The sequence below is a fragment of the Notamacropus eugenii genome, chromosome 7, assembly GCF_028372415.1.
Source record: "Notamacropus eugenii isolate mMacEug1 chromosome 7, mMacEug1.pri_v2, whole genome shotgun sequence".
Classification (NCBI taxonomy): domain Eukaryota; kingdom Metazoa; phylum Chordata; class Mammalia; order Diprotodontia; family Macropodidae; genus Notamacropus; species Notamacropus eugenii.
Genome location: NC_092878.1, coordinates 39291225 through 39319036, shown reverse-complemented (window position 1 = coordinate 39319036; position 27812 = coordinate 39291225). Strand labels below are relative to the sequence as shown.

The 27812-nt window shown below is 35.8% G+C and overlaps 1 protein-coding gene across 2 annotated transcripts in view; it reads right to left on the bottom strand.

Annotated features, from left to right (window-relative positions):
- Positions 1 to 364: 364 nt before the first annotated feature.
- Positions 365 to 27812, bottom strand: part of LOC140514408 (cation channel sperm-associated auxiliary subunit beta-like) — a 176076-nt gene continuing 148628 nt past the window's right edge. The window contains exons 23-26 of one of the 2 annotated variants that reach the window (XM_072624721.1): positions 23707 to 23845; positions 12600 to 12700; positions 6274 to 6348; positions 365 to 987 (exon numbers count right to left, since the gene is read on the bottom strand). In XM_072624721.1, the coding sequence (XP_072480822.1) occupies positions 772 to 987; positions 6274 to 6348; positions 12600 to 12700; positions 23707 to 23845 (531 nt within the window). In that variant the 3' untranslated portion in view covers positions 365 to 771. Of the gene's footprint in view, positions 988 to 6273; positions 6349 to 12599; positions 12766 to 23706; positions 23846 to 27812 lie in introns of those variants that run through there. The other variant, XM_072624722.1, reaches the window with a different exon arrangement.

Below are 27812 nucleotides of genomic sequence, written 5' to 3'. Positions count from 1 at the left end.
TACATTGGTCCTTTTCAAGAATGCACAAATGAATAGAATGAAGTATATAGTATTCGATAATTGTAATACAGTCAAGCTAGAATTCAGTATATATTATGATTTACAAAAAAGTTGAAAAACAAAAGAAAATAAATGACATGTTCCATGTTTCCCTAATTCGATGTCACCATTTTTGTCTAAATCATGTATACATTTGTGTCTTATTTTACTCTATGCTATGAGATGTGGGTCTACACCAAGTTTCTGTCAAGATGTTTTCTAGTTTTTCCAATAATTTTTGTCAAATAGTGAGTTCTTGACCCAAAAGTTTGTAATTTTGTATATATCAAACACTAGATTACCGTAGTTACTTAACTACTGTGCATTGCTTTTAGAAAAATTTATTGCAAGAATATTTAATCAAAATTTTGAGGTTTATTTACAATATACCACACAACTTCCAGTTAAAAATAAGCTAGAGTGACAATATCCAAGGAATCTGGTTAAAAATATGGAATGAAACAAATGAAGATATTCCATAATTGGTGTAAGGAAAAATAAAAAAAGAACAGTTTTCAATCCAATACCCACAAAACAGTTTGACAATTAAATTCATAAAAACAAATATTTTAATGCATATTTTCAAAGATTAACTTTAATTCTTAAAGAAATAATAATCCTTTGAGATTATAATTTACTTAACATATTTAATCAAAAATCCATATATAACATATTATGCAAGACAAAACTTAAAGACCAAAAAGAGAAATTGTGCCAATTATTGTATGTACATTAGCCAGTCTTCTCATCTGTGACTACTCTAATAGGCCTAAATGAGAATGATGGTTTCTTCTTTCTTATTATCATGTGTTTAAATGGCTTCCATACTTTGACATTATACGTTTCCAACATAAATGCTACAAAAATTATTCCCCCCAGAACTACAGCTGTTGCAGAGGCAATAAGAATTCTTCCTGGAAATGGAAGTGGTACATCATCTACATAAATCTGAAAAAGAAAGAAAATGTCTTTAAGATTACTAATTATTAAAGATATTGTTTCCTACTAGGTTCCCACTCACCTGATGTAAAGATAATAGGTGACAATGATATAGCTTTAAGGTTTTTTTTTTTTTATAAAACTTTACATGCAATTTAATCTGAGCAGTGGCAGAGGCTGCTTCTAGAGCTCTGGACCAACAGAATACAGGGAATTGAGCAGCAGATACAAAATACCTGAAGCCTGGGACAGTATAACCACCCCCACCCCCACAGACACCAGAAGCAGAATTTTACCTTAACAAGGAGATAGAAAGTCAAGCGCATGGCTAGGAAGATGAGTAAATATTGTAAAAGAACTCAGACTATAGTGACAAAGAAGATCAGGACATATAACCAGAGGACAGCAGAGCCAAAGCTCCTACATCAAAGCCTACAAGAAAAATATGAATTGGTTGCAGGCAATTGAGGAGCTCAAAAAGGATTTTGAAAATCAAGTAACAGAAGTAGAGGAAAAATCGGGAAGAGAAATGAGTGATGCAAGAAAATCAGGAAAATCAAGTCAACAGCTTGCTCAAGGAGACTAACCAAAATGGCAAAAGAAGTCCCAAAAGTCAATGAAGAGAAGAATTCCTTAAAAAACAGAAAAGGAGGTCCAAAAGCTCACTGAAGAAAATAATTCCTTCAAAATCAGAATGGAGAAAATGCAACTTAATGACTTTATGAGAAATTAAGAAATTGTAAAATAGAAACAAAAGAATGAAAAAAATAGAAAACAATGTAAACTATCTCATTGGAAAAACCACTAACCTAAAAATAGTTCCGAGTTCAAGGACAAAATATTGCAAACAGCCAGAAAGGAGCAATGTGAGTACTGTGGAAATACAATCAGGATAATACAAGATCTAGCAGGTTCTACATTAAAGGATTGAAGGACTTGGAATATGTTATTCCAGAGGTCAGAGGAGCTAGAGTTGAAACCAAGAATCACCTACCCAGCAAAACTGAGTATAATACCTAGGGGTGAAAAATGGATATTCAATGAAATAGAGGTGTTTCAAGGATTCTTGATGAAAAGACCAGAATTGGATAGAAAATTTTACTTTCAAATACAATAACCAAGAGAAGAATGAAAAGGTAAACAGGAAAGAAAAATAATAAGAGACTTATTAAAGTGAGCTGTTTACATTCCTACATAGAAAGATGATATTTGTAACTCATGAGACCTTTCTCAGTATTTGGGTAGCTGGAAGAAATTGATAGGTGACAGATAGATAGAAAGATAGATAGATAGATAGATAGATAGATAGATAGATAGATAGATAGATAGATAGATAGTTAGATAGATAGATAGATAGATGGCACAGGATGAGTTGAATGTGAAGGGATGATATCTAAAAATAAAATTAAGGGGTGAGAGAGGAATATATGGGGAGAAAGAGAAAGGGAAAGATAGAATGGGGTAAATTTTCTCACATGAAAGAGGCAAGAAAAAGATTTTATAATGGAGAAGGAATGACTGGACCTTACTTTCTTCAAATTTGACTTAAGGAGGGAATAATAAACACACTCAATTGGATATCTTACTCAACAGGAATATAGAGGTGTGAGGGATGATATAGGAGAGGGTAAATTGGGGGAAGAGGTAATCAAAATGCATGCCATCTCAGGATAGAGTGGAGGGGAAAGATGGGGAAAAAATTTGAAACTGAAAATCTTGTGGAAATGAATATTGAAAATTAAAAATAAATACATAAATTTAAATCTTAAAAAAATAAATAAGCTCAGGAAAATAGTAACTAGGAAACGTGTGTGTGTATGTGTGTGCGTGTACATACACACAGACTACAACAAAATATAGCAATGCATTTTGAAAGATAAATAATCATGATGATCAAGTTTGTTCCTGTAGAAAAGAAGAGAAGAATATACTTTCCTTCTTTCTTTGTGGAGGTGGTAAAATATGGGCATGGAATTTTGTGGATGTGATTGATACTTTGATAGACTACTTTTGAAAAAAAAAATCTCTTTCAAAAATATGTTTTAGGAGGATTAGAAGGCATTGGCCACTGGATGGTGGGGAAGAATGTATTTGAAAAATAAGACAATGCAAACATTAAGAATATCTATAATTATTTTTAAAGATCATTTATTCACAATGTAAGTGGCAGGCATGGAGGAACTATTCAACTTGGATACTGTATGGTGGATAAATGCAAAAGCATAGTCTAGGTTAATGCAAACTCCCTGACTGGACTTTTCCCCCTCTTACAGGATAGTACCAACAGTACAAAAGCAAAATGAACAAAGCAAGTAAAAACTAATGTATCACAGCAATAGTAAGGGATAGCAGGATTAGATTCATCTTAAGCATGGCAAAATGACCTTACCTTCAGGATTTTATCCCAAAAGAGGAATGCACAGACAGGGGAGAAAGAAATTAGGCAATTTAAAATAGAGAGAAGGCAGGTCAAATATCTACAGTTATTGGCAAAGGTCTTATACATCCTCTGTTTATTTGCATGGTTATGTCTTGTTCCCATTTATTTCATTGTGGTTTAATGGATAGAGTTTTGGAATGATGTTCAAATACCACTTGAGACATTTCTCAAGATGACTGCTCATATTTGAGGTTTTCTTGGCAAATATATTTAAGTGATTTGCCATTTTCTTCTCTAGCTCACTTTAAAGATTAGGAAACTGAGGCAAACAGGGTTAAGTGACTTGCCCAAGGTCATAGAATTAGTAAGTATCTGAGGCCAGATTTGAACTCAGTTTCTCCTGACTCCTGATTATCCACTGCACCACCAAACTGCCTGTAAATGAAAATATAGAATTATAATGCCTGTAGCATATACTTCATAGAATGGTTGTAGGAGACAAATAATTATGTGAAGTGATGTAAGTGATGTTGTTCAGGTATTCAGTCATATCCAACTTTTCATGACTTCATAGACTTGGCATGTAAGGCCCCTCTATCCTCTCTTATCTTCCAAAATCTATCCAAATTCATATTTGTTGTTTTCATGACTATCTATCCATCTTTTCCTGTCATCCCTTTTGCTTTTTGTCATCAACATTTCCCCAAATTAGGATCTTTGAGCTGAAGAGTGTAAAATCTGAAATTGTTGTCATTTCTTCTCCTATTTGTCAGGAAGTGAGGGGACCAGTTGCTAAGATTTTATTTGCTTTTAGACCCACATACAGGTTCCTCAGGAGAAATGTGAGATGACGTAGTATGCCTATCTCTTTGAGGACTTGCCACATTTTGATATGACTCACACAGTCAAAGGCTTTAGTATAGTCAATGAAGCAGAAGTAGATGTTCTTCTGGAATTCCCTTGTTTTCTCCATAATCAAGGGAATATTGACAATCTGGTCACTAGTTCCACTTCCTCTTCAAAAATCAGCCTGCTGTTCTGTTAAGTCTCAGTTCACATATTACTGAATCCTGCCTTGCAAGATATTAAGCATAACCTTGATGGTATGTGAAATGATCACAATTATCCAGTAATTTGAACATACTATGGCATTGTCTTTCTTTAGGATTGGGATGTATTTAATATAGTGCCTTGAAAATAGGGAAAATAGTGTATATGTGATGGGTTTTATTTTTCTTTATTTCATGGATTATTGTGACCAAAGACTCAATGATAGTGGAAAATGTAAATATGTAGGCTATAGCAGAGGTGTTAATCACATTACCTATAAGGTGTCTTGGGGCTCCCAAATTCTTGTGTGGCCCAAACCAGAAAACTTATCTATACAAACTTATAGACATTAAAACTTATATTACTTTGTGACTCAAAGTTAATGTGTAGTCTGTAGCGATCCTTATATATGGATTAGTGGCCCCTGTTCCTAGCTAAGTTTGATGCTAATGGGAGTTGCACTTTAAAAAGGATGCAAGACTCAAATATTTAAAGGATTTATTGCAATCTGAGGAAAGATTTATACTGGAGTGTCCTAGAGCAAATCCTTTATTTCCATTTCTTTTCCATTTTTATTAATGACATATAAAGATACATATATATATATATATATATATATACACATATGCCATGCTTAGTATCAGAATTCAAAAGAATCTTAACTGACTTGAATTCAGTCAAAAGGCTACATCTAGGACCTAGAGGGGCACAGATTCAAGACCGCAGATTTTCCCAACACTGGACTACAGTAATTAGCCAAATATAAAAGATGAAGTTTAATAGAAATGCATTAAATCTTATCTAAACATATGTTGATGCCTGCACATGGAAAAAATATTCTGCAAATTCTAGACCCTGAATAAATATTTGTTGTATTTTTGTCATTATTCTACTCTTTCTTCCAAAATATCATTTTTCCTTTGGAAAAATCTGGGATTTTAGTAAATTGCAAGCACAACACAAGCCAGAAGCATTGTGTAGCAGTCCCTCCAAAAATGAAGGTGACCTTAGATTGCTTTAATGTATAACTAGGAACATGACAATATCACTGAACTATGCTTCAGTCACAGTGTACAGAATATTGTGATTTGCTCTGTTCTTTATTAAAACATAATAATCCTTTAAAAATTGTTATTTTGTACCAGAATGGTTCTTTAGAAGCAAGAGAGTAGTAAAGGGAAAAGTTGAGAGCAGAGGCAGTTTATGTTATAAAAATAATTTAATTTTGGAATCAAGATGCCAAGATTTCAGTATCTGATGCTTGCTAGATGTGTGACCCAAGGGAAGTGATATTACTTCTCTGAGTCTCAATTTTCTTCTCTTTTAACTTTGTGATATAATAATAATATAAAATTGAGATAATATTCATGATATAATAATATTTTAGCTTACAGGGTAGTTGAAAGTTACCTTATAAATCTTGAAGGTCCATATGAGTATGAGTAAATATATATTTGTATATATACATATGTGTATATATACAGAAATTAGTTTTTTCTTTAAATTAACTTAATTCTAGTTTTCAACATTCACTTCCATAAGCTTTTGAATTTTAAATTTTCTCTGTGTCCCTTCCCTCCCCCTTCCCCAAGACAGCATACAATCTGGTAAGGTTCTGCATATACATTCCTATTAAACATAATAATTATTAATAGTAATCCACATTCCTACTTATCTCTTTCGTGCTCATTTGTGAACACAGCGGTAGTAAAGCGATCATCATTATCCTAGTGTTCACAATCACAGTTATTGTTACTTTACCACTTTCCCCTAGGGAGTAAAGGAACTTATACCAATATTCCTATTAAATGTAATATAATAAGCAATAACCCCTGTCCCAACAAGACCCAAAATATGTACCATACCTGAAACTCATCGTAAAAGTTACAAAAAGTGACTCCGGGAATAACTACCACTCTGAAATGGAAGAGTTCAGAACCCTAAAGAAAAATAAACAGAATACTTTGCAACAAATTGCATCACCAGCATTTAAATACATTTGTAAAGAAAGAGGCAAATATTAGCAATATTTCAAGCACTGAATTATTACACTAAATATTTTAAAAGCTAAAGAAAAACCTAACTTTAGGGTTTATTAAAGCAGAGTTTATATAGCATAATAACACTTAATGATGATGTTGACTACCCGCTCGAAATCTAACCCATCATTTATGCAATGAAGGGGAATTCATTATGCTGTTTCTCAAAAATGATTTCATCTTCAAATCATACCATGGTTTATTGCTGGACAATCCTAAAAATGACAAAGGGGACTGACAGCTATTATAGGAGTCTGTGAAGGCCTGGAAGAATCTTAGTCAATTGGGTTTAGGCTACTAACTGCAGAATGAATCATAGCCTTAGTCAATGTGATGAAACTATTCACAGAAATCTAGGACTATCTGGGGTAACAAGAGATTGCAGGCTGACCTTACTTGAAACCATTGTGATGATCAGCATGACAATGAGGGTCACAGAGAAAGAGAACTCTTTTTCATGGTCTGGTACTACAGGAAGGCAAACTACGTCAGAACAATTTAGAAATACCAGTACCCAACCTGGTAGAAATTTTTCGTTGTGAGTAGCACTGCCACTTAGGTGGACAAGCTACAAATATATGTGAAATGAAGCAAAGACATTAATACTTTCTCTATACATCAGTACTGCAACATGGCAAAACTAGAAACAGATCTCACAAGTTACAATCTCAGCTCCAAGTCATATCACTATGTATTGCTAAACAATGTATAATAACCCTGTTCAAAAAAAACAAAACACTTTTATTTGTGAGTATAGAATAGACAAAATAAGAGCTAAAAGTGAGAAACTAATGAAATCTTTTGCAGGAAGAGGTGATTAAAAGACTTCACTTTGGACTTCTTGGTCATGTGACCAGCAAGATGGCACATTAGTCACTTTCTCTAAACCTCTAATAAACAACAACAAAGGATATTGACCCCCCAGATAAAAATGACTCAAAATGAAATTTTTTTTTCCTCCAATGGGAGGAATTAGAGGTAGATTTGCAGCTCTGAGGATAATATAATCACTATCAAAGGTAGGTGGATCAAAAAGTGGGCAATGGGGATAACATAAAAAGGGCTGAAAGATCAAAGATGAAGAGAAAATCTCTCAATAAAGACACAGAGCAAAAGTAGAAAAATCAGCAAAGTTGATCCTAAAACCAAACGGAAAAGATGAGTGAATACCCAAGGAGTATAAAAGTTGTCTTAACATATATTAAGACAAGTGAAAGAGAACCAATGCCTGATGAAATATGTTTACAAGAGACCAAGGAACAATACTGTGAAACTCAAAAATGATTCAAAAGAGAAATCCGTTTAAAAAGGGAATAGACTTCAGAAGTTAGGTATTTAATACAAAATTCATAACAAAGAAACATTCATTACATTAAAAAATGAATTCTTAATGGACAATTTCTACAAAGATGAGAAAACTAGATTAATTAGTGTGGAATCCAAGTATATCAAATGTGGAAGTAAACATGGCGGAAGAGAAAGAAATGACAGCAACATTTAGAAAAGCACATGATTATCGAGAAGCCAACTGAATGAGCTTTTAGAGAAGATGTATAGAGATAACAATGATCACAATTCTCCCAAAATGAAAAAAATATCCCCCCAAAAATACCAATAACCATAAACACAAAAATTTAGCACAGAGCAGAAAATAACTGCTCAGACTTCTTGAATATAAAATTTATAATATTGAAATTAATATGATATTAATAAACACGGGAATGACCACCCCAAGGAAGCTATCGAAATATGAACACTTCCTTCATGCAAAAAGAAGAAGATAATTGATGGACATTTTTGAACATATGATGAACATGTAAAAAATATACAAAAATACATTTAAAGCAGATATGATTTCACTGAGCAATTAAAAAGGCTGAAAATAAGTGTATTCCATTGGATTTATTTTATGTAAGTGAAAGTGACACTTCTGAATTCATCATTTGAAACAATTAGGATGCAAAAGTATAATCAAAAAGTCTTACATAGGAAATATCTTCATGAATTTGGTCTTCAAGATACATTGTGAGTTATTTAAATGTGTTTATATAAATAGATTTATAGTGGTGATTAAGGATTAATGTTTTTGGGGCAGCTGGATGGCACTGTAGGTAGAGTGCTGGGCCTGTAATCAGAAAGACTCCTCTTGGTGAGTTCAGATACCTACTAGCTGTGTGACTCTAGGCAAGTCCCTTAACCCTATTTGCCTCAGTTTTCTCATCTGTAAAATGAGCTGGAAAAGGAAATGGCAAACCACTCCAGTATCTTTACCAAGAAAACCAAACATGGGGTCACAAAGAGACAAATGTGACTGAACATAAAGACAAACACTGTTTAGCTCGATAATATATATATATATGTATATATATATATATACATATACATATATATATGTATATATATATATATATATATATATATATATATATAAGAAAGATGTTCTTGCACTCAAAGATCTCACATTCCAATAGGAAGAAACCTCTCATATATATGGAAGTCCACATGCAGGTCAGATATAAAAATCCAGTGGTCCTGAGTGTGTTGTGGCAAAGCTGAGAGAAATTTATCTTCTTTTGAGCCATTTCCATTGATACATATTAGCACCTTATTATGATAATTAGAATGTGACAGGCCTAGGAGAGATACTGAGTCACAAAAGGTCCTTGTGGTTTACTTTATAGCTTTAGGGCATTTATTTTAGATGAACAGTATCACCACAATTAAGCCATCACCAACGTCCTCTGGAGACATTCTCTACAGTAATGCCTTCAGATGATGACTGGAGGAAGCTGTAACTGAGTATGTAGTTAGGAAAATCCCTTACATCTAGGCAGATGTTTGATACTGGCTTAATTTCCATTTGTTTTTAGCTTTCATTAATGCTTGGTCTCTTCATTTCCCACTTGTTTGCACTCCTCTGGACTTCATCATGTCCCGGCTGGGTACTTTCTCTTCCCCAATTCCCTTTCAGATTTGTTTTCTGTGTTGTATTCCCCCCAAGACTGTAAAATATTGAGACCAGGGAATGTCTTTTTCATTTTCCTATCCCAGTCCCTTATTACAGTACCTGGGATAGAGGACCTTAATAAATGTTTATTGATTGACTGACTTACTTAGGAAAGATTCAAGTTGATGGAATCCTTTGGAAAACAACCACCCCCTCCAAAAAAAAAAAAAAAAAACCAGACTGTAGGATGGGAAGCTGGGGAAAGAACAGACATTTTTCTTGGAACTTCCCACAGTCCTCAAGTAAATGGGTACATTTGGTAGTATCCACCAGAATCTTCTGCTCCAAAATGCCAGCAGGGCTGATGACCCTCAGTAGCTCTTTTCTCTGCCATAGCTCAATCTTCTCTTTCCCATTTCACTGCTTGCCTCTGGCATGCTGATAGTTTCTTCACCAGTTTTGTATTAATCTACTCTTTCTCTGCTTTATATTTAAAATATTTTTTTCTTTATGTTAGTTCCTATAAAAGTTTTTCAGAGCTCACAGTAAGATTTGATTGATTTTAAAAGGAATACAGATTGTAAATACAATATTTACAGATGAGTATTCACACTATTCTGATAAATTCAGTTAAGACATTTTCTTACCTAATGAAGTGAATTACTTTTACTGTAGGATGGGGTAATTATCAGAGCCCAATTATAGTATTACAATATTTGTTTCTGATATGGACTTTGGTGGGAAGATTATTTTCTGGGCCTTCAGTTGTTGGAGCTGCCAAGAAAGAAGGGGCTACGATAGTTCCAAAGTACATTTTCTATAGTATGCCCCCATGATAGCTGGAGTGGGGGTGGGGAGAGTTAGGAAACAAAGACTGAGGAGAAATACTCTTCTGTTTTGAGGATTCTTGGACAGAGAATCCTGGGTTACTTCCATCGGTGTCTTAGGGAAGATGGTGGCAGTGATTTGACAGGTCTGGCAAATGCTACTTCTTACATCTTTACCAGAGCACCTTGTTTTTGCAAGGCAAACTTGCCTATTCCTTAGTGGTTTCTGCTGGTGACATCAGGGTTAACAGGGACACCTTCACTAAAGTTTCTTCCTTGGACAATGACTCAGATCTAGGTTAGAGAGGGTATTGGTGGCATGATAGGATGTGTCTGGTGAATAAGGTCCTGAGCTGCTGTCCTGGGGTATAAATGTCACCATACAAAATGCTTGTAGGAGAGACTAAATGATCTAAGAACTAAACCTGTGAGCAAGATAGTCTCAATTCAAACTCTGCTTCTGACTTATACTAGCTATCTGTGATTGGACAAGTCACTTTCATGACTCTGAGCAAGTCACTTAATCTTTCTCTTAGTGCTCTAGACAACTGACTCCTCTAAGACTATATGCAAGAGAAGGAGCTCACCTGCATTGGTAGAAGGGTTTTCCTAATAGTAATGAAGTCATAGTCCCTAACTTAAATATGCATAATTCCCAAGTTATATGGGATCTTTCAAAACACAGGGACCTACAAAGGAAATCAAAATCATGTGGCAACATGATGACATAAGTAATAGCCAATGTCTGTTTACTACTGGAGTTATATTGAAGATACCTTCAATAAACCTACAGAAGATTTGTATTAAGCTACAAAAAGCAGTCATTTTATCTGCTTGTGCAACACTCTGAAGAATATTAGACTAAAAGCAAGATATGATCCCAGGATCATTTTTATCTGAACATTTTGAACAAGATGAAAATTATCTATAATAATAACACCAATAATAAGCAACAATGATGATCATATCTCCAGATGGTCTCTATTAAATGATTAAGTTTGAAGAATGGAATCTATGAGTGGAGGACAGTGTATTGTAGGAATGGTTAACTATGAAATCAAGACAATAAAGGAAGTTGACTGCATGAAGCTACAGCAAGGGTGTATGACTGACTGAACGATGAAGGATTAGGAAGGTCTTGAAAGCATGAATCAATAGGAGAGGTGACTGGATGAAAGGCTGAGATCTGATTTGGAGAATTCCAACATTTAGCCTCCTGGATGTTAAGTAGTTTTAGGTAACAGCTACAGGTAACTGGGATAAGGTAGATATAGACACTATGGGTATCAAGAGGAATGATAAATGAATATAGATAGAAGAACCAACTGGGAAAAGACTGAAAATCATGGAAGATGCAGAGAGGGTTAGGGTAATAGAAAATATTTGGAACCAATGCTGAAGTCACTGAGGAAAGTGGAAGAGTGTCTTGGAGGTCAGCAATAATATGAACATTTTCGTGAGCTTCAGAGGAAGAGAGGTTCTTTTGTAATAATGTTAATAAAAGCATCTGAAAATGATGAGAAAGAGGAATTGACTGCCAGTCATGGAGCATGAGAGAAGGCACGGATACCATCGAAAAGAAGAAGAAAAGTTTCGGCAATTTCAGAAAAAAAAAAACAAGTTTTAGTTAGTTCCATGAAGAAAACGAGAATTAAATAGAGAATGAGAAAAAAGAGAAGTTTATTAATGACAGAGAACATTTAATTTTGGGGGGGGAGGAGGTCCTATGATTCAGAAAGTTTTGAGAGAAATTGGAAAATGATGGGGGGTTGCTTTTTTTTACTTTGTTTTCTCTCTTTCCCTCTTTCTCTTTTTCTATCTTTCTTTCCCCGCCATCTTCTTAACTACTTCCTTCCCTCCCTCCTTCCTTCCTTTCTACTTTCCTTTCTACCTTCCTTCTTTATTCTTTTCCTCCTTACCTTCTTCTGCCCTCTCTCATTTATCTTTCTTTCATTTATTATTTGAGAGTGACTGTAGCTATCTCATCCTAGACAAAAGAAGTTCTGGAGCTACTCACACTGGTGATTCCAACACTGATTGGCTCAGAAGCTTTAACCTCTTCTATTCTTCCAACCTAAGCCAGTTTACCCCAACAGAATATTTGTGCTAAAATTAATGTAGCTTTAGCCTTATTGTAGCTAAGAACTCACAAACTCAAGTGATACACTAGCTTCAGCCTTCCTAACAAGGCATGAAGGTATGTCCACCACATTAAGCTCCTTACTGTTCATATTTGAAGAAAGCAAGAGCACAAACCAATTTGTGCTAGATTTATGATAACTTCCCCTAAAGGGAGCCCTGCATAGTGATGGTGGTCCATATGGGGTTATACGCATGGGAACAAATGATTTTCTATGAGTAAAAACATATATACTTACAGTTATGCTTAGGTTGAGGTCCTTTGGATTATATACAGGAAGAAAAATCTTACTTTCTACATAATTCTTCAGTTTTATCATAGTTTTTGGCATATGTTGTTCTATAATACACAAAAACATTTTTCAGGCATACGTTTTCCCATCAAAATATCAGGGTGGTTATGATCTAGAAGAGTTCAAATTTATTTTGGGTAACAAAGTACTTTCCATACAATAGCAGTTATTTTCATGTTCTAGATAAGAGAGTGAGATTAGTGACATGCAAAAGTTTGCCTAAAGTTACACAGTAATATTAATATAATGATCTGCTCAAAATAGATTGTGAATTCAAAAGATCTATTGACCAACTCGAAAATATGTCAAGTATCAATAATGCTTCTATGGGAAAATATGTTCCAAGTCCCAGTCAACTGATGAATGATCTTTTCATAAGTTAGAGTATTGTGTTCAAAGATGGCTAAATTATCGGTTCCAACCTTGAGAACCTGTAGAATACCTAGCATACCAGAACTCAAAAAATAAGGTTGGAAATTTAACAAGAATTATAAAAGTAACCCACAAGGTTGTCATTAAGTATCATGAGATTATAAAGTGTCAGAAACCTGGTGCTGATTATATTCCAGCTGAGATTTACAAGGTAGGGGGACCATTGCTCATACAAAAAATGCCTGAAATTTTCCAGGTTAAGGAAGTTATCCCCCAGTAGTTGAAGGATGCTTCCATTGTCCATTTTTATAAAGGTTCCTCGGCTCTTTCTGAAGCCACACTGGCTCTCAGGTATATGACCATCTTCTGGGTGAAGGATCAGCCTATTAAGGAGAACTCTAGTAAGAATTTTGACAGCAATGACTGAGAGAGACCTCCTCCCCCAACCCGTGATTGTCATAGGACAATCCATTCCCTTTACCTTTATAGAGATGGACAATGGAGGCATCCTTGAACTCCTGGGGGACAACCTCCTCTTGCCATATAACCTGGAAAATTTCAGTCGACTTTTGTATGAGCAATGGTCCCCCTACCTTTTAAATCTCAGCTGGAGTAGAATCAGCACCAGGTGCTTTCCCACATGAAAGGAGCCTAATGCCCCTCAAATCCTCTTCTTCAGTTAGAAGCTCAGCTAAGGAGGGATTGACTTCAACCTGGGGTAAATTATCAATGGCCATAGCATTTATTGATGATGGTCTGTTGAGAACACTATGGATGTGTGCAGCCCATCTCTCTAGGATCATGTCTTTATCTCTAATCAATGTGGCTCCATCAGCACTGAGTAGTTGTGATGCACCATAGGTTTTTGGTTCATAAATAGCTTTTAGGGAATCATAAAAGCACTTTGGATTGTTACTATCATCATAAAACTGGATTTCATCTGCCTTCTTACTGAGCCAGGAATCCTGCATCTCTCTAAGCTTTGCTTGTACTTTGCTTTTGATGGAATTAAATGCTTTCTTTTTAGAGATGAATTAACTATCCTGCTGGTAAATCCTGTGGCGTTCTTATTTTTCATTTAGCAGCTTCTGGATTTCCACATCATTTTCATCAAACCAGTCTTGGTACCCAGATGAGCAAATACAGTACTGTACACCAAATCTCTGAGAGCTGCCCACTCCTTTTCTATTTCACTGCTGCCAATTGTGTGTTGGCTCAACTTTCCCTCCAAGTTAGCAACAAGCTGTTCACGCTCAGAGAAGAGCTCTAATTTGTTGACATTAATTCTTCAGATAGCCATTTTGTCTTGGGGGCTGTGCTTTTGATGAATGCAAATATTTAACTTGGAAAAGATAAGTCTACAATCAGTCCAACACTCTACATCACACATTGCCTTTGTCACTCTCACATCTTGTCTGTCTCTTCTCGTTATAATCACATAGTCTGTTAGATGCCAATGTTTGCTGCAATGGTGCATCCATGAAATTTTACTGAATTTAGATAAACAGAAAACGGTGTTGGTGATGAGAAGGTCATGCGATGCACAGGTCTTCAGCAGTAAATGACCACTGCTGTTGCTGTTTCCAACTCCATTCCTCCTTAAGACTCCCTGCCAAGTTTGGTTGTCTAGGTCTGCTGTAGCATTAAAGTCACCTAGAATTATATGCTGGTCTTCTTTTGGCACATTGATGATAAGTGTCTCTAGGTCTTCATAAAATTTTTCTTTGACCTCATCAGGATTCATCATGGTGGGAGCACGGGCACTGATGATGGTTGCATGCTGTTTCCTTGTAAGTAGCAATTGCATGGTCATGAGCCTGTCATTCACTCCTCTTGGCAGACATATCAACTTGTTGAATAGATTAGTTATTTAATCCTGTTTACCTCAATTTCCTCATAAGTAAAATGAGCTGGAGAATGAAATGGCAAAGACTCCAGTATCTCTAAGCATTTGTCTCATAAAGGAATCTGGTAGGGTGCCTTCATTCTCAATATTTGAGAATAATTTTCTATAGTGTTGATAATAACCATTCTTTAAAAATTTGATAGAATTTACTTATGTTTCCAACAGGATGAGAAGGTTTTTCTTTGGTAATTCCTTTATAATTAGTTCTATATAATCCTCTTAGTTAATTTTATTTTAGGTTTCCATTTCGTTCTCTGATCCTTTGGGTGTTTTATATTTTTAAAAACATTCCTCTGTTTCTCTTGTGTTCTCAGGTTGTTAGTAGAATTCTTTTAATTTCTTCTGGTGTTGTCATTTTAACTTACTCATTTTTTTATTTGCTCATTTGGTTTTTCTGCTTTCTTTCTAGTCAAATAGGCTAAATGTTAATCATTTTTATCAGTCCTTTTAAAAAGCCAGGTTTTAGTTGTGCCTTCTTATAATTTTTCTGTTTCAAATTCATTTCCTCTAATTTTTAATATCCATTCTTAAGTGTTTAATTTAAATTGATTATTTTTGTCTTTCTAATTTGAACTGCATACTTAATTAATCTTCCCTTTTTCCGTTCTATTAATGTATATATTAAAAACTATGATTTTTCCCCTGAGGAATATTTTATCTGCATCTCAGAAAATTTTCAATATTCTTTTTCATTATCATCATCTTTTTCATCATTATTTACTTTTGCTTGTGCTCCCTGAATTGATTGCTATTTTACTGTTATTGCCCATATTTGTTTGCTCTTTCTGCCTGAGAAAATTTAATTAATTCTCTATCATTTTCATTGATCCTATTTACAATTAATTAATTTTGTCCTGTAACTGCCTAGGTCATGATTCTTTGACTCTGAACTCAATTCAGGAATTCATATGCCCTGTAATAAATTAAGTTTAGAAATTCAATTCTCTGGCTGATCACTATCATTCTTGACTCAAGGAAATCTGCTATCTCTGAGGGATGCAGAGAGATACCAGGCATTCTGGTCCAGTATCTATACATCACCAAATTATTCTTCAAAGATGTATGGTTTGTTATCCAATGATACCACTGGATATGTCTGGTCTACCATCTCTGACTTTGTATATAGATTCAAAAAATTAACATTTTTTAATCAAAGGAGGGTGGGAAGGTGATGTTGCTAGGTTTTTATTTCCATTTTCCAACTAATCATCTTGTTGCCCATGCCTGTGCTCCATAACCAATCATACTGATTTCACCATCCATGATGTTGAGCTTTTCTGAGTAATCATAACTTATTCCCTGCTCATGAAGTCCTATTCTTTGTTCTATATTTCCTAAAATCTATAAAACAGAAGCACTCCTTCTACTTTGGGGTCTTTGGCTCAACTGAGACAACCACTGACGTGCTTTATTAACAGGTTCATGTCCTAGTAAAAAAACTATTATACTGCTCAGAAATTTTTTTCTCCATCTATTGAATGTTGTTAGAATTTCACTTGGGACAGTTTGGTGGTAGCAGTGGGACTAGGGACAAAGAGCTTCCCCCAGATTTCTAAGCAGTATTTCTCCCCTATTTTCTGGTCTTGATGCCTCAGTCTACTTTTATTGGAATTTTACTTGCAACATGCCTTTTTAATGTTTGTTTGCAATATTTCCACATGTTAATTAATTCATGGTCAGTTTTTTGAAAAATGTTCAATATGATATTGAGGAATCTTGATACAATTATGGCTTCATTAAGAAAATGCTACAGGATTTTTAGCTCTAAAGTCTGCAGTAATTTGTTCAATTCAATATTTTCCCTTTTTGTTTAATTTTCTGTCCATTATCCAAGCAGTTCAGCTTAAAGCCTCTAGGAGAATTGAGCAGCTCATCTGAACATCAGCCCTGAGTGGTGGCCCCACCCCCACCCAAAGCACTTGGAGGAATTGAGCAGATGATCTGAGTCTCAGCTCTGTGCACAGTTCTGGGGGGAGGAGGAGCACTAGAACTCTCCTCTTGATAAAGGATTCAGAAGTGAAGTAACTGGCTGGGAAAATGCCCAAAAAGGGGGAAAAAAAATAATACCATAGAAAGTTACTTTCTTGGTGAATAGGTATCTCCTTCCATCTTTTTGGATAAGGAAGAATAATGCAAACTGTCAGAGAAAGTCAAGATTTATGCCTCTAGTACCTCCAAAATATGAAATGGGCTCAGGTCAGAGAAGAACTTGAAAAGTGTGTCAGTAGCTTGCTAAAGGAGAACCAATAAAATACTGAGGAAAGTAACACTTTTAAAAATAGGCTAACTCAATTGGAAAAAGAGGTCCAAAAAAACCAATGAGGAGAAGAAGGCTTTAAAAAGCAGAATTAGCCAAATGGAAAAGGAGGTTCCAAAGCTCACTGAACAAAACAGTTCTTTAAAAAATGAGAGTGGAGTTCAGGGAAGCTAATGACCACACGATAAACCAAGAACTTACAAAACAAAACCAAAAGATTGAAAAAATAGAAGATAATGTGAAACATCTCATTGGAAAAACAACTCACCTGGAAAATAGATCCAGGAGAGACAATTTAAAAATTATGGGACTCCTTGAAAGCCATGATCAAAAAAAGAGACTAGACATTATCTTTCATGAAATTATCAAGGAAAACTGCCTGGATATTCTAGAACCAGAGGACAAAATAAATATTGAAAGAATCCACAGATCACCTCCTGAAAGAGACCCGAAAAGAGAAACTCCTAGGAATATTGTGGCCAAATTTCAGAGTTCACAGGACAAGGAGAAAATTCTGCAAGCAGCTAGAAAGAAACAATATGAATACTGTGGAAATACAATCAGGATAACACAGGATCTGACAGCTTCTACATTAAGGAATCAAAGGGCTTGGAATAGGATATTCCAGAAGTCAAAGGAACTGGGATTAAAACAAAGAATCACCTACCCAACAAAACTGAGTATAATACTTCAAGGGAAAAAATGGTCATTCAATGTATAGAGGACTTTCAAGCATTCTTGATGAAAAGACCAGAACTGAATAGAAAATTTCACTTTCAAACACAAGAATGAAGAGAAGCATGAAAAGGTAAACAGGAAAGAGAAATCATAAAGGATGTTCTAAAGCTGAACTGTTTACATTCCTACATGGAAAGATAATATTTGTAACTCTTGAGATTTTTCTCAGTATTTGGGTAGGTGGAGGGATTACACACACACACACACACACACACACACACATACACACACACACATGCACATACATATGTGTATATATATATGTATATATAGACAGTGAGTATAGGTTGAGTTGAATCACAAGAGATGATATTCATAAAAAAATAAAATTAAATTAAGGGGTGAGAGAGGAAAATATTGGGAGGAGAAAGGGAGAAATGGAATGGGGCAGATTATCACTCATAAGAGAGATAAGAAAAATCTTTTTCAATGGAGGAGAAAAGGGAGGAGGTGAGAGGGGAAAAGTGAAGTTTAATTTCTTCACATATGACTCAAGGAGGGAATAACATGTTCACTTAATTTAGTATGAAAATCTATCTTACACTGCAGGAAAGTAAGGGAGAAGGGGATAAGTGAGGTAAGGGGGTTGATAGAAAGGAGGGCAAATGGGAGAAGGGAGTAACTAGAAGTAAACACTATTGGGAAGGGACAAGGTCAAGTGAGAGAATAGAAAAAAAGAGGGGGACAGGGTAGGATGGAGGGAAATATAGTTAGTCTTACACAACATCACTATTATGGAAGTCTTTTGCAAAATGACACATATGGCCTGTACTGAATTGTTTACCTTCTCAGTGGAAATGGGTGGGGAGGAAAGGAGGGAGCAAAGTCGGAATTAAAACTGTTATTGCATTTAACTTGGAAATAAGAAATACAGGTAATGGGGTATAGAAATTTATCTTGTCCTATAAGAAAAGAGAGAAGACGGGGATAAGGGAAGGGTGGGGTGTGATAGAAAGGAAGGCACATTTTGGGAAGGGGTAATCAGAATGCAAGGTGTTATGGGGTGGGGAGAGATGGGGAGAATAATTGGAATTCAAAATTTTGTGAAAATGAATGCCAAAATCTAAAAATAAATAAATAAAACTATTCAAAAAATAAACATAAGGAAGGGCTAATATTCCAGAAAGGAGAGAAGAAACAAGTGTTGCTCGAGAATCTTAATATATGCAAAAGGTTTTAAAGGAGTTAAGAAAACTCATTTTATTGCTGTTTGTTAAGTTTAGAATATATGTATAACATAAATCTACACACACACACACACATACACACACACACACACACACACACATACACTTTTTTTTTTTCTGATAACAGGTCAAGCCCACATATTGAGACTTAATTAAGAGTGGAGATAAGAGGAGTGGGTTAGTGATATTAATACGAAAAATAAGAAAAAAAAAAGCACATAATTGAATACACCAAGAATCTTCTCTACATATAAGGTTTTCTCCCACCTTCCAAAAATTTATGTTCATATTATGGAAACAATTTCTGGTTGTGAAAAATGACTAAATACACTAGTGTTCTTCATAATTTGTTGATAGAATTTTTGTGCTCTTTAATTCCCTAAGTAATGATGATATTAAAATTGCTTTTCATAAATGGTATATTTCATTTCATATTTCTAGGTCATGGCCTAAACCCTAGCATTTGTGGTTGGGCACTGACACACACTTAGGAAAGAGGACTAGATCAGAGAGAGCACATTCAGACATAGAGAATCTACTCTTTTGTGTACATGCCTTGTCACCATACCTCTTTCTCTTATATACAGACAACAAGCTCCTGGGCAACTGGTAACATAGGTAGAAACATATCTAAGGCACTTTAATGACATAACAGCAACATCTTTCAATACTGTTTCCAAAAGAAGAGGGCAACCAAGAGAAACTCTAAAACTTCACACAGGGCCTAGCAGCCCTGACCGCTGAGTGTGTGCTGTCTAATTGCATCCACAAGCATCATTAGAGATGCTCACAACATTCTCTCACAGACAGTGTTCCCAAACCATGAATTTCTTTCTCATGTTTCCTTTCCTCGAGTCTGTTAGCTACTGCATCCTGAGGCTTTCAGTGAGAATCATAGGTGAGGGTGATGTAATGGTGGAGATTACAGAGGAGCTAATGAAGTAATTCCTTGCATTCAAAATAGCTGCACTCCATAGCTCAGGCAAAGTGGAAGTTCCTACAAAGTCTTGGACTCGATATTATAAACTGTGGTTAAGCTGCTTTTTCACATTACAATCTTGTTAAATTCTGAACTAGTTTTCTACACATTTTTTTAGGCTTGGACCTTGTGCGTCTATAATTTCTAACACACTGGGCAAAATCTCAGAGGCATCAAAACCCTGCTACATTTCCTTCTTCCCCATAATCTCAGGGGCCCAGTGGATCAATCTAGTAAAAAAAAAAATCTATGTCAAATAAATTTTCTTCAATGTCCCTCTGTTGACTCCAGGATAAAATGCAGATTTCTCATCCTGGCATTTAAAGCCTTCAATAATCTGGCTATCACCTATATTTCTACTCTCATGTTATTCTTCTTCAATGACTCTCTGTTCTACTCATGCCATCCTTGCTAGCTGTGCCCATGGTATTCCATGTCTTGCATCTGTGCATTTGTATTAGTGCTCTCCCCTGACAGGAATATACTCCTCACCCCGCACTGGCCTTGTAGAATAAAGCCCTAGATACTCTCAAAGTTTGGTTCAGATTCTATCTGCTATGCAAGATCATTTTTGATATGTTTAAATATTAGTGTTCTGCTCCATTTGAAATTATGATGCATTACTTTGTACGTATTTTATAGTTACTATTTTGTGCTTATGTCATTTGCTCCAAGTAGTATACAAGCTTCTTGAGGGCAAGGAGTTTTGCACTTTTTTTTTTTTTTGGTATCCCCATTGTTGAGCACAGAGCACAGGCTTTAAAAAAATTGTTGAGCTGAATTTATTAAAGTTACGCCAAAGTGTGAATCCTATCTACAGTGTACCTGTCCAATTCAAGAGCCGTAGTGACAGGGAATTTATTCTCTTCTATGGCCCACCATGTTCCCTATCTGAAATAACACATTCTAGTTTGGATAATATTTAAAGATATTAAGAATGAGCTAGACAAGGGTGGGAAACTTGAGGCCTCCAGGCCACGAGGCCTTCTAGGTCCTTGGGTGTAGCCTTTTCACTAAGTCCAAGTTTTACAGAACAAATTCTTCTATTAAAAGGATTTGTTCTGTGAAGTTTGGATTCAGTCAAAGGGTTCCACTTGAGGACTGAGAAGGACACATTTGGCCTTGATGTCTAGGGTTCCCTATCTGTAACTAGGATTTCAACGTAGAATAACCTATCCAGCAAAACTGAGCATAATTCTTGAGAGAGACAAAACAGATATTTAATGAAAATAAGGACTTTCAAGTATTCCTGATGAAAAGACCAGAACTGAATAGAAAATTTGACATTCAAACACAAGACTCAATAGAAAGATAAAAAATATATATATGAAAGAGTAATCATAAAGGAATCAATAAAGTTAAACTGTTGATATTCCTATAAGGAAAGATGATACATGTAACTCCTGAGAACTTTCTCATCATTTAGGACAGTTAAAAAAAGTTTGCATAGAAAGAGGGCATGGGTATAAATTGTAATGATCTCCCCAAAAAATGAAGAAGAGAAAGAGATGGACTAGGAGAAGGGGAAGATGGAGATTGAAGGGAAGAATTTTTCTCGCATAAAAGAGGCACATAAGGAAGAGCTTTTACAATGTGAGGGTAAATAGGGGGATAACAGGCAGTGCTTGAATCTCACTTGTTGGAATTAGTTCAAAGAAGGAAGAACACATATATACATACATACGTACGTACATATGTACATACATACATATATATCTGTAGATATATATGTATATAGGTATAGATAGATATATACATATATATCTGTAGATATATATGTATATAGGTATAGATAGATATAGATATATCTATAGATAGATATAGATATGGATATATATCCTCAGATGTGTATAAAAATCTATCTCACCCAATAGGGAAACAGGAGGGGAAAAAGCAAGAGAAAAGGGGTTGAGGATGACAAAAGGGAAGGTAAATTAAGGGAGGCAGTGGTTAGAAGTAAAATAGGCTTTTGTGGAGGAACAGGATAAAAAGAGAGAGAAGAAGAAACAAAAGAAAACAAGATGGAGGGAAGTTCACAGTAATAATAACTATGAAAGGAATGAGCTCATCCATAAAACTGTAGTGGGTCACAAAATGGAAGAGAAACCAGAATCAAACAATATGTTGTTTATAAGAGACACATTAGAAACGAAAGTTACATAGCACTAAAATAAAGGGCTGTAGTAGAATCTAATATATTTCAGTTGAAGTAAAAAAGACAAGAGGTAGCAATCATGATCTCAGGCAAAGCAAGAGGAAAAATAAACATAATTCAGAGAGATAATCAGGGAAATTACTAAAAGGTACCATAGACAATGAAGTAATATCAAATTTTTTTATGGAAAGTTTCTCTTAATAAAAGACCTCATTTCTCATATGTAATATATAAAGAACTGAGCCAAATTCATAAAAATAAGAGTCATTTGGAACTTGACACTTAAAAAGAAAAGAATGTTAAAACAAAAAACTTTTTTTAAAAAAATGAAAGAATTTCCTAATGTAGCAGACTGTATCTGAACTAAGCTTTGAAAGAACTCAGGGCATGAGTCTACAATTTCAAGGTCCAATACCTTGTACCATTGTACCTGTGATGGGAGAGAACTGATACAAAGGCACAGATGTGGGACATGGAATGATCATAAAGGTTTTGTTTTAAATTTTTAAAATATATTTTTCAGAAATTGTACAAAAATCAACCTCACTATAACTTTTACTCACTGTTCCTGGTTGTCATCAGAGCCAAGCACAAGCCTTTTCTTCATCAGGTCTTTACCATCTTGGTCACTTTTCTTCTGAATGGGCCCCAGTTTTTCAATGGCCTTCCTAAAATATGGTATTCCAAACTATACCCACTTCTTTACATGTGTTACAGAATTCATTGAGCTCATCACTTTCCTATAATTGGACACTATATTTCTAGACAGCCCAAGCTCATTCACGTTTTTAATGGTCACATCACGAAACTGTTTCTTAGTGAGAAGGTATTCCAATAGTCACCCTATTAAGTCTTTTTGATATGAATTGTGTTCTTACCATACATTCCTCTACCCTATATTTTTGAAATTGATTTTTTGAACTCAAGTGCAAGACTTTACATGTATCCCCATTAAAGATTATCTTGTTAGCATCAGCCCTCTATCATAAGTGGTCAGGTTCTTTCACGATTCTTATATTGTCAGTCGATGCATTAGCTTTCTGTCCTCCATCAATTTGATAGTGATGCTATCCCCAGTTCTGATGGAAAATTGCACTGCATCTTTGAGTAAACATTAATTACAGGTTAGTAAGAAAGCAAGTAGAGACAATCCATTCTACCATATGTAGACAAACAGGGACTAGAAGTTACTAAATTCATACTTATGACACCAAAAAACCAGTCTTCAAATTCTGTGTGGTTGAAATCCTGAAATCTTTTAAAATAATGGAATCCATTGTACTGAATTAATGTTAGAATGGGGTAGGTAGAAGCAAGACAACATGCCTGCCATTTCTCAGTATTTTCCCTTGTAGAGCTATAAGAATTCCCTCATGGACCTCCATTTGTAATTTACTGATCTAAATGATTCAATATTTTATGATCAAGTAGAAATTGTCCAGAGATAGGCAATTCTTACTGATTTTCCAGTTTCCCCTTTGATTCACTTCAGTTACAGTAACCAAAAATGGAGGCTTCATCTTGAGTTCTTTTCGTTCTTCATTTAGGATATTCAAAGAGATTGGATATTGGCTAACTGGAAACTTATACCGAGGGACCTAAAATAAACATTAGAAGAGGCATTTTACATAGATAAAAATCACTCATATTACTTTAAAAGTTATGGTAACTATAGGTGTGGAATTTAAGCACCAAGAAATAACATTCAAGGTTATACATAATACTACATGTGTAGTCAGTAAATCTAGATTTGAGTTCTAGAGATGACACTTATTAGATATTTGGCATGCAATGCACTATTGCTAAGAGTTGAGAACTAGTCTAACCATTCTGGAAAGCATTTTCAAAGTGCATCAAAAAATTCCTTAACTCTACCTTTGACAAAGCAATATTATTGCTGGTCATATGCCCCCACAGTGCTCAGAGAGAAGGGAAAGATCCAAATATACTAAAATTTCTGCAGTAGCACTTCTTGTTGTAGCAAAAAAGTAGATGGCCATCATTTGGATGATTGCATAAATTGTGATTATTAAAATAATAGAATAAAATTGTACCAGAAGAAAGAACAAATGATGAATTCGGGGAAATTTGGGAAGACATCTATGAACTGATACAGAATGAAATGAGCAGAACCAGGACAATTTACATGATAAAGAATGAAAACTCAGAAAGACTTCAGAACTCTTTTCTCTAATCAAGCTATAATTTCTTGATGAGCTCAATGATTTAAAAAAAAAACATGGAAAGACTTGCACAAAATAAAGAAGAATCACTCACAGTTTAAAAAAATTGATACCTCCCACATCTGGACAGAAATCTGATGGACTAAAGGCACACATTGAAACACACATTTTCAAGCATGAAAATGACTTATTTTGCGTATTATTTATTTATTTAAGTTTTTATGTTTTGCTGATTTATTATAATGGAAGGCTTCTGGGGGAGGGGGAAAATGATGAGTTAGAGAGTAGTGATGCATCCACAAAAATTGAAAAACAAAATATTAATAAAATTCACTTTATTAATGTTTTATTACTATTAATTCTTCCTTTTTCCTAACTTTCTTGTCACTGTGGAGGGCACAATCATCCTCCCATTCATCCATGCTCACAATTTTGGAGACATCTTCAGCTTCTCACTCTCTTACACACCCTTCCTCATATCTAATCTGTTGCCAAATTCTGTCATTTTCACCTTTATGATGTCTCATAAATGCTCCCTTCCCTCATCTGACATTCTTACCACTCTGCTGCAGGCTTTCATCATTTCACATCTAAATTATTGAGTAGTCTTTTGGTTATTCTCCCTGCCTGAATTATCTCCCCATTCAAAGCCATCCTCCACTCTGTTGTCAAATTACTTTCTTTTTTTTTAAATTAATTTATTTAACTTTTAACATTCATTTTCACAAAATTTTGGGTTCCAAATTTTCTCCCCATTTATCCCTTCCCCCACCCCAAAACACCGAGCATTCTAATTGCCCCTATCACCAATCTGCCCTCTCTTCTATCATCCCTCCTTTCCCTTGTACCCATCTTCTCTTTTGTCCTGTATGGCCAGATAACTTTCTGTACCCCTTTACCTGTATTTCTTATTTCCTAGTAGCAAGAACAGTACTCGACAGTTGTTCCTAAAACTTTGAGTTCCAACTTCTCTTCATCCCTCCCTCCTCACCCATTCCCTTTGGAATGCAAGCAAATCAATATAGGCTATATCTGTGTAGTTTTGCAAATGACTTCCATAATAGTCGTGTTGTGTAAGACTAACTATATTTCCCTCCATCCTATCCTGCCCCCCGTTGCTTCTTCTCTCTTTGGATCCTGTCCCTCCCCAAGAGTGTTGACTTCAAATTGCTCCCTCCTCCCATTGCCCTCCCTTCCATCATCCCCCCCACCCTGCTTCTCCCCTTCTCCCCCACTTTCCTGTATTGTAAGATAGGTTTTTATACCAAAATGAGTGTGCATTTTATTCCTTCCTTTAGTGGAATGTGATGAGAGTAAACTTCATGTTTTTCTCTCACCTCCTTTCTTTTTCCCTCCACTAAAAAGTCTTTTGCTTGCCTCTTTTATGAGAGATAATTTGCCCCATTCCATTTCTCCCTTTCTCCTCCCGATATATCTCTCTCACCCCTTAATTTCATTTTTTAAAGATATGATCCCATCCTATTCAATTCACTCTATGCCGTGTCTGTGTGTGTGTGTGTGTGTGTGTGTGTGTGTGTGTGTGTGTGTGTAGTCCCACTCAGTACCTAGATACTGAAATGTTTCAAGAGTTACAAATATTGTCTTTCCATGTAGGAATGAAAACAGTTCAACTTTAGTAATTCCCTTATGACTTCTCTTTGCTTTTTACCTTATCATGTTTCTCTTCATTCTTGTGTTTGAAAGTCAAATTTTCTTTTCAGCTCTGGTCTTTTCATCAAGAATGCTTGAAAGTCCTCCATTTCATTGAAAGACCAATTTTTCCCCTGAAGTATTATACTCAGTTTTGCTGGGTAGGTGATTCTTGGTTTTAGTCCTAGTTCCTTTGATTTCTGGAATATCCCAGTCCATTCCCTTCGATCCCTTAATGTAGAAGCTGCTAGATCTTGTGTTATCCTGATTGTATTTCCACAATACTTGAATTGTTTCTTTCTAGCTGCTTGCAATATTTTCTCCTTGACCAGAGAACTGTGGAATTTGGCTACAATGTTCCTAGGAGTTACTCTTTTTGGATCTCTTTCAAGTGGTGATCGGTGGATTCTTTCAATATTTATTTTGCCCTCTGGTTCTAGAATCTCAGGGCAGTTTTCCTTGATAATTTCATGAAAGATGATATCTAGGATCTTTTTTTGATCATGGCTTTCAGGTAGGCCCATAATTTTTAAATTGTCTCTCCTGGATCTATTTTCCAGGTCAGTTGTTTTTCCAATGAGATATTTCACATTATCTTCCATTTTTTCATTCTTTTGGTTTTGTTTTTTGCTTTCTTGGTTTCTCATAAAGTCATTAGCCTCCATCTGTTCCATTCTAATTTTGAAAGAACTATTTTCTTCAGTGAGCTTTTGAACCTCCTTTTCCATTTGGTTAATTCTGCTTTTTAAAGTATTCTTCTCCTCATTGGCTTTTTGAACCTCTTTTGCCAAATGAGTTAGCCTATTTTTCAAGGTGTTAGTTTCTTCAGCATTTTTTTGGGTCTCCTTTAGCAGGGAGCTGATCTGCTTTTCATGCTTTTCTTTCATCTCTCTCATTTCTCTTCCCAGTTTTTCCTCCACCTCTCTAACTTGATTTTCAAAATCCTTTTTGAGCTCTTCCATGGCCTGAGCCCATTGGGTGGGCTGGGATACAGAAACCTTGACTTCTGTGTTTTTCCCTGATGGTAAGCATTGTTCTTCCTCATCAGCAAGGAAGGGAGGAAATATCTGTTCACCAAGAAAGTAACCTTCTATAGTCTTATTTTTTTCCCTTTTCTGGGCATTTTCCCAGCCAGTGACTTGACTTCTGAGTTTTCTTTCCACACCCACCACGCCTCCAGATCTTCCCAGCCAGCGCTTGGGGTCTGAGAGTCAAATGCTGCTTCCCAGCCTCAAGGCTTTGGGTGGGGGCAGGGCTGCTATTCAGTGTGAGATTAAGTTCAGGTGCGCAGGTGAGGGCAGGGCTGCCTCACCCCTGCTCAGGGGGTTTATGCAGAGACCTGTGACAATGGATTGGAGCTCCTGCCTGTTTTGGGAGCCCTTGTCTGCTGCTGCCTCTGCTCTTGCCTCCTGAGGGGGCCTGAGTTATGGGGACACCCCACGCCCCTCTCGGCCACCCAGAAAGACTCTCTCACTCACCCCCAGCACCTGTGGGTGGACAGACATGTGTGGCCACTGGAGATTCTGTCCCTAAAGCCTGGTCGGATCTGCTCCTCTCGGTGGCGTGTGGCCAAGGCAGGGCTGGGCTCTGCTCCAGGTCCAGTGGATGATGGACCTTTCGTGTAGGTCCTTCAGGGCTCTCTGTAACAGAAATCTCGTCAGCTCTGTTGTTCCGTGGCTTCTGCTGCTCCAGAATTTGTTGGGAGTTCTTCTTTACAGATATTTTATGGGCT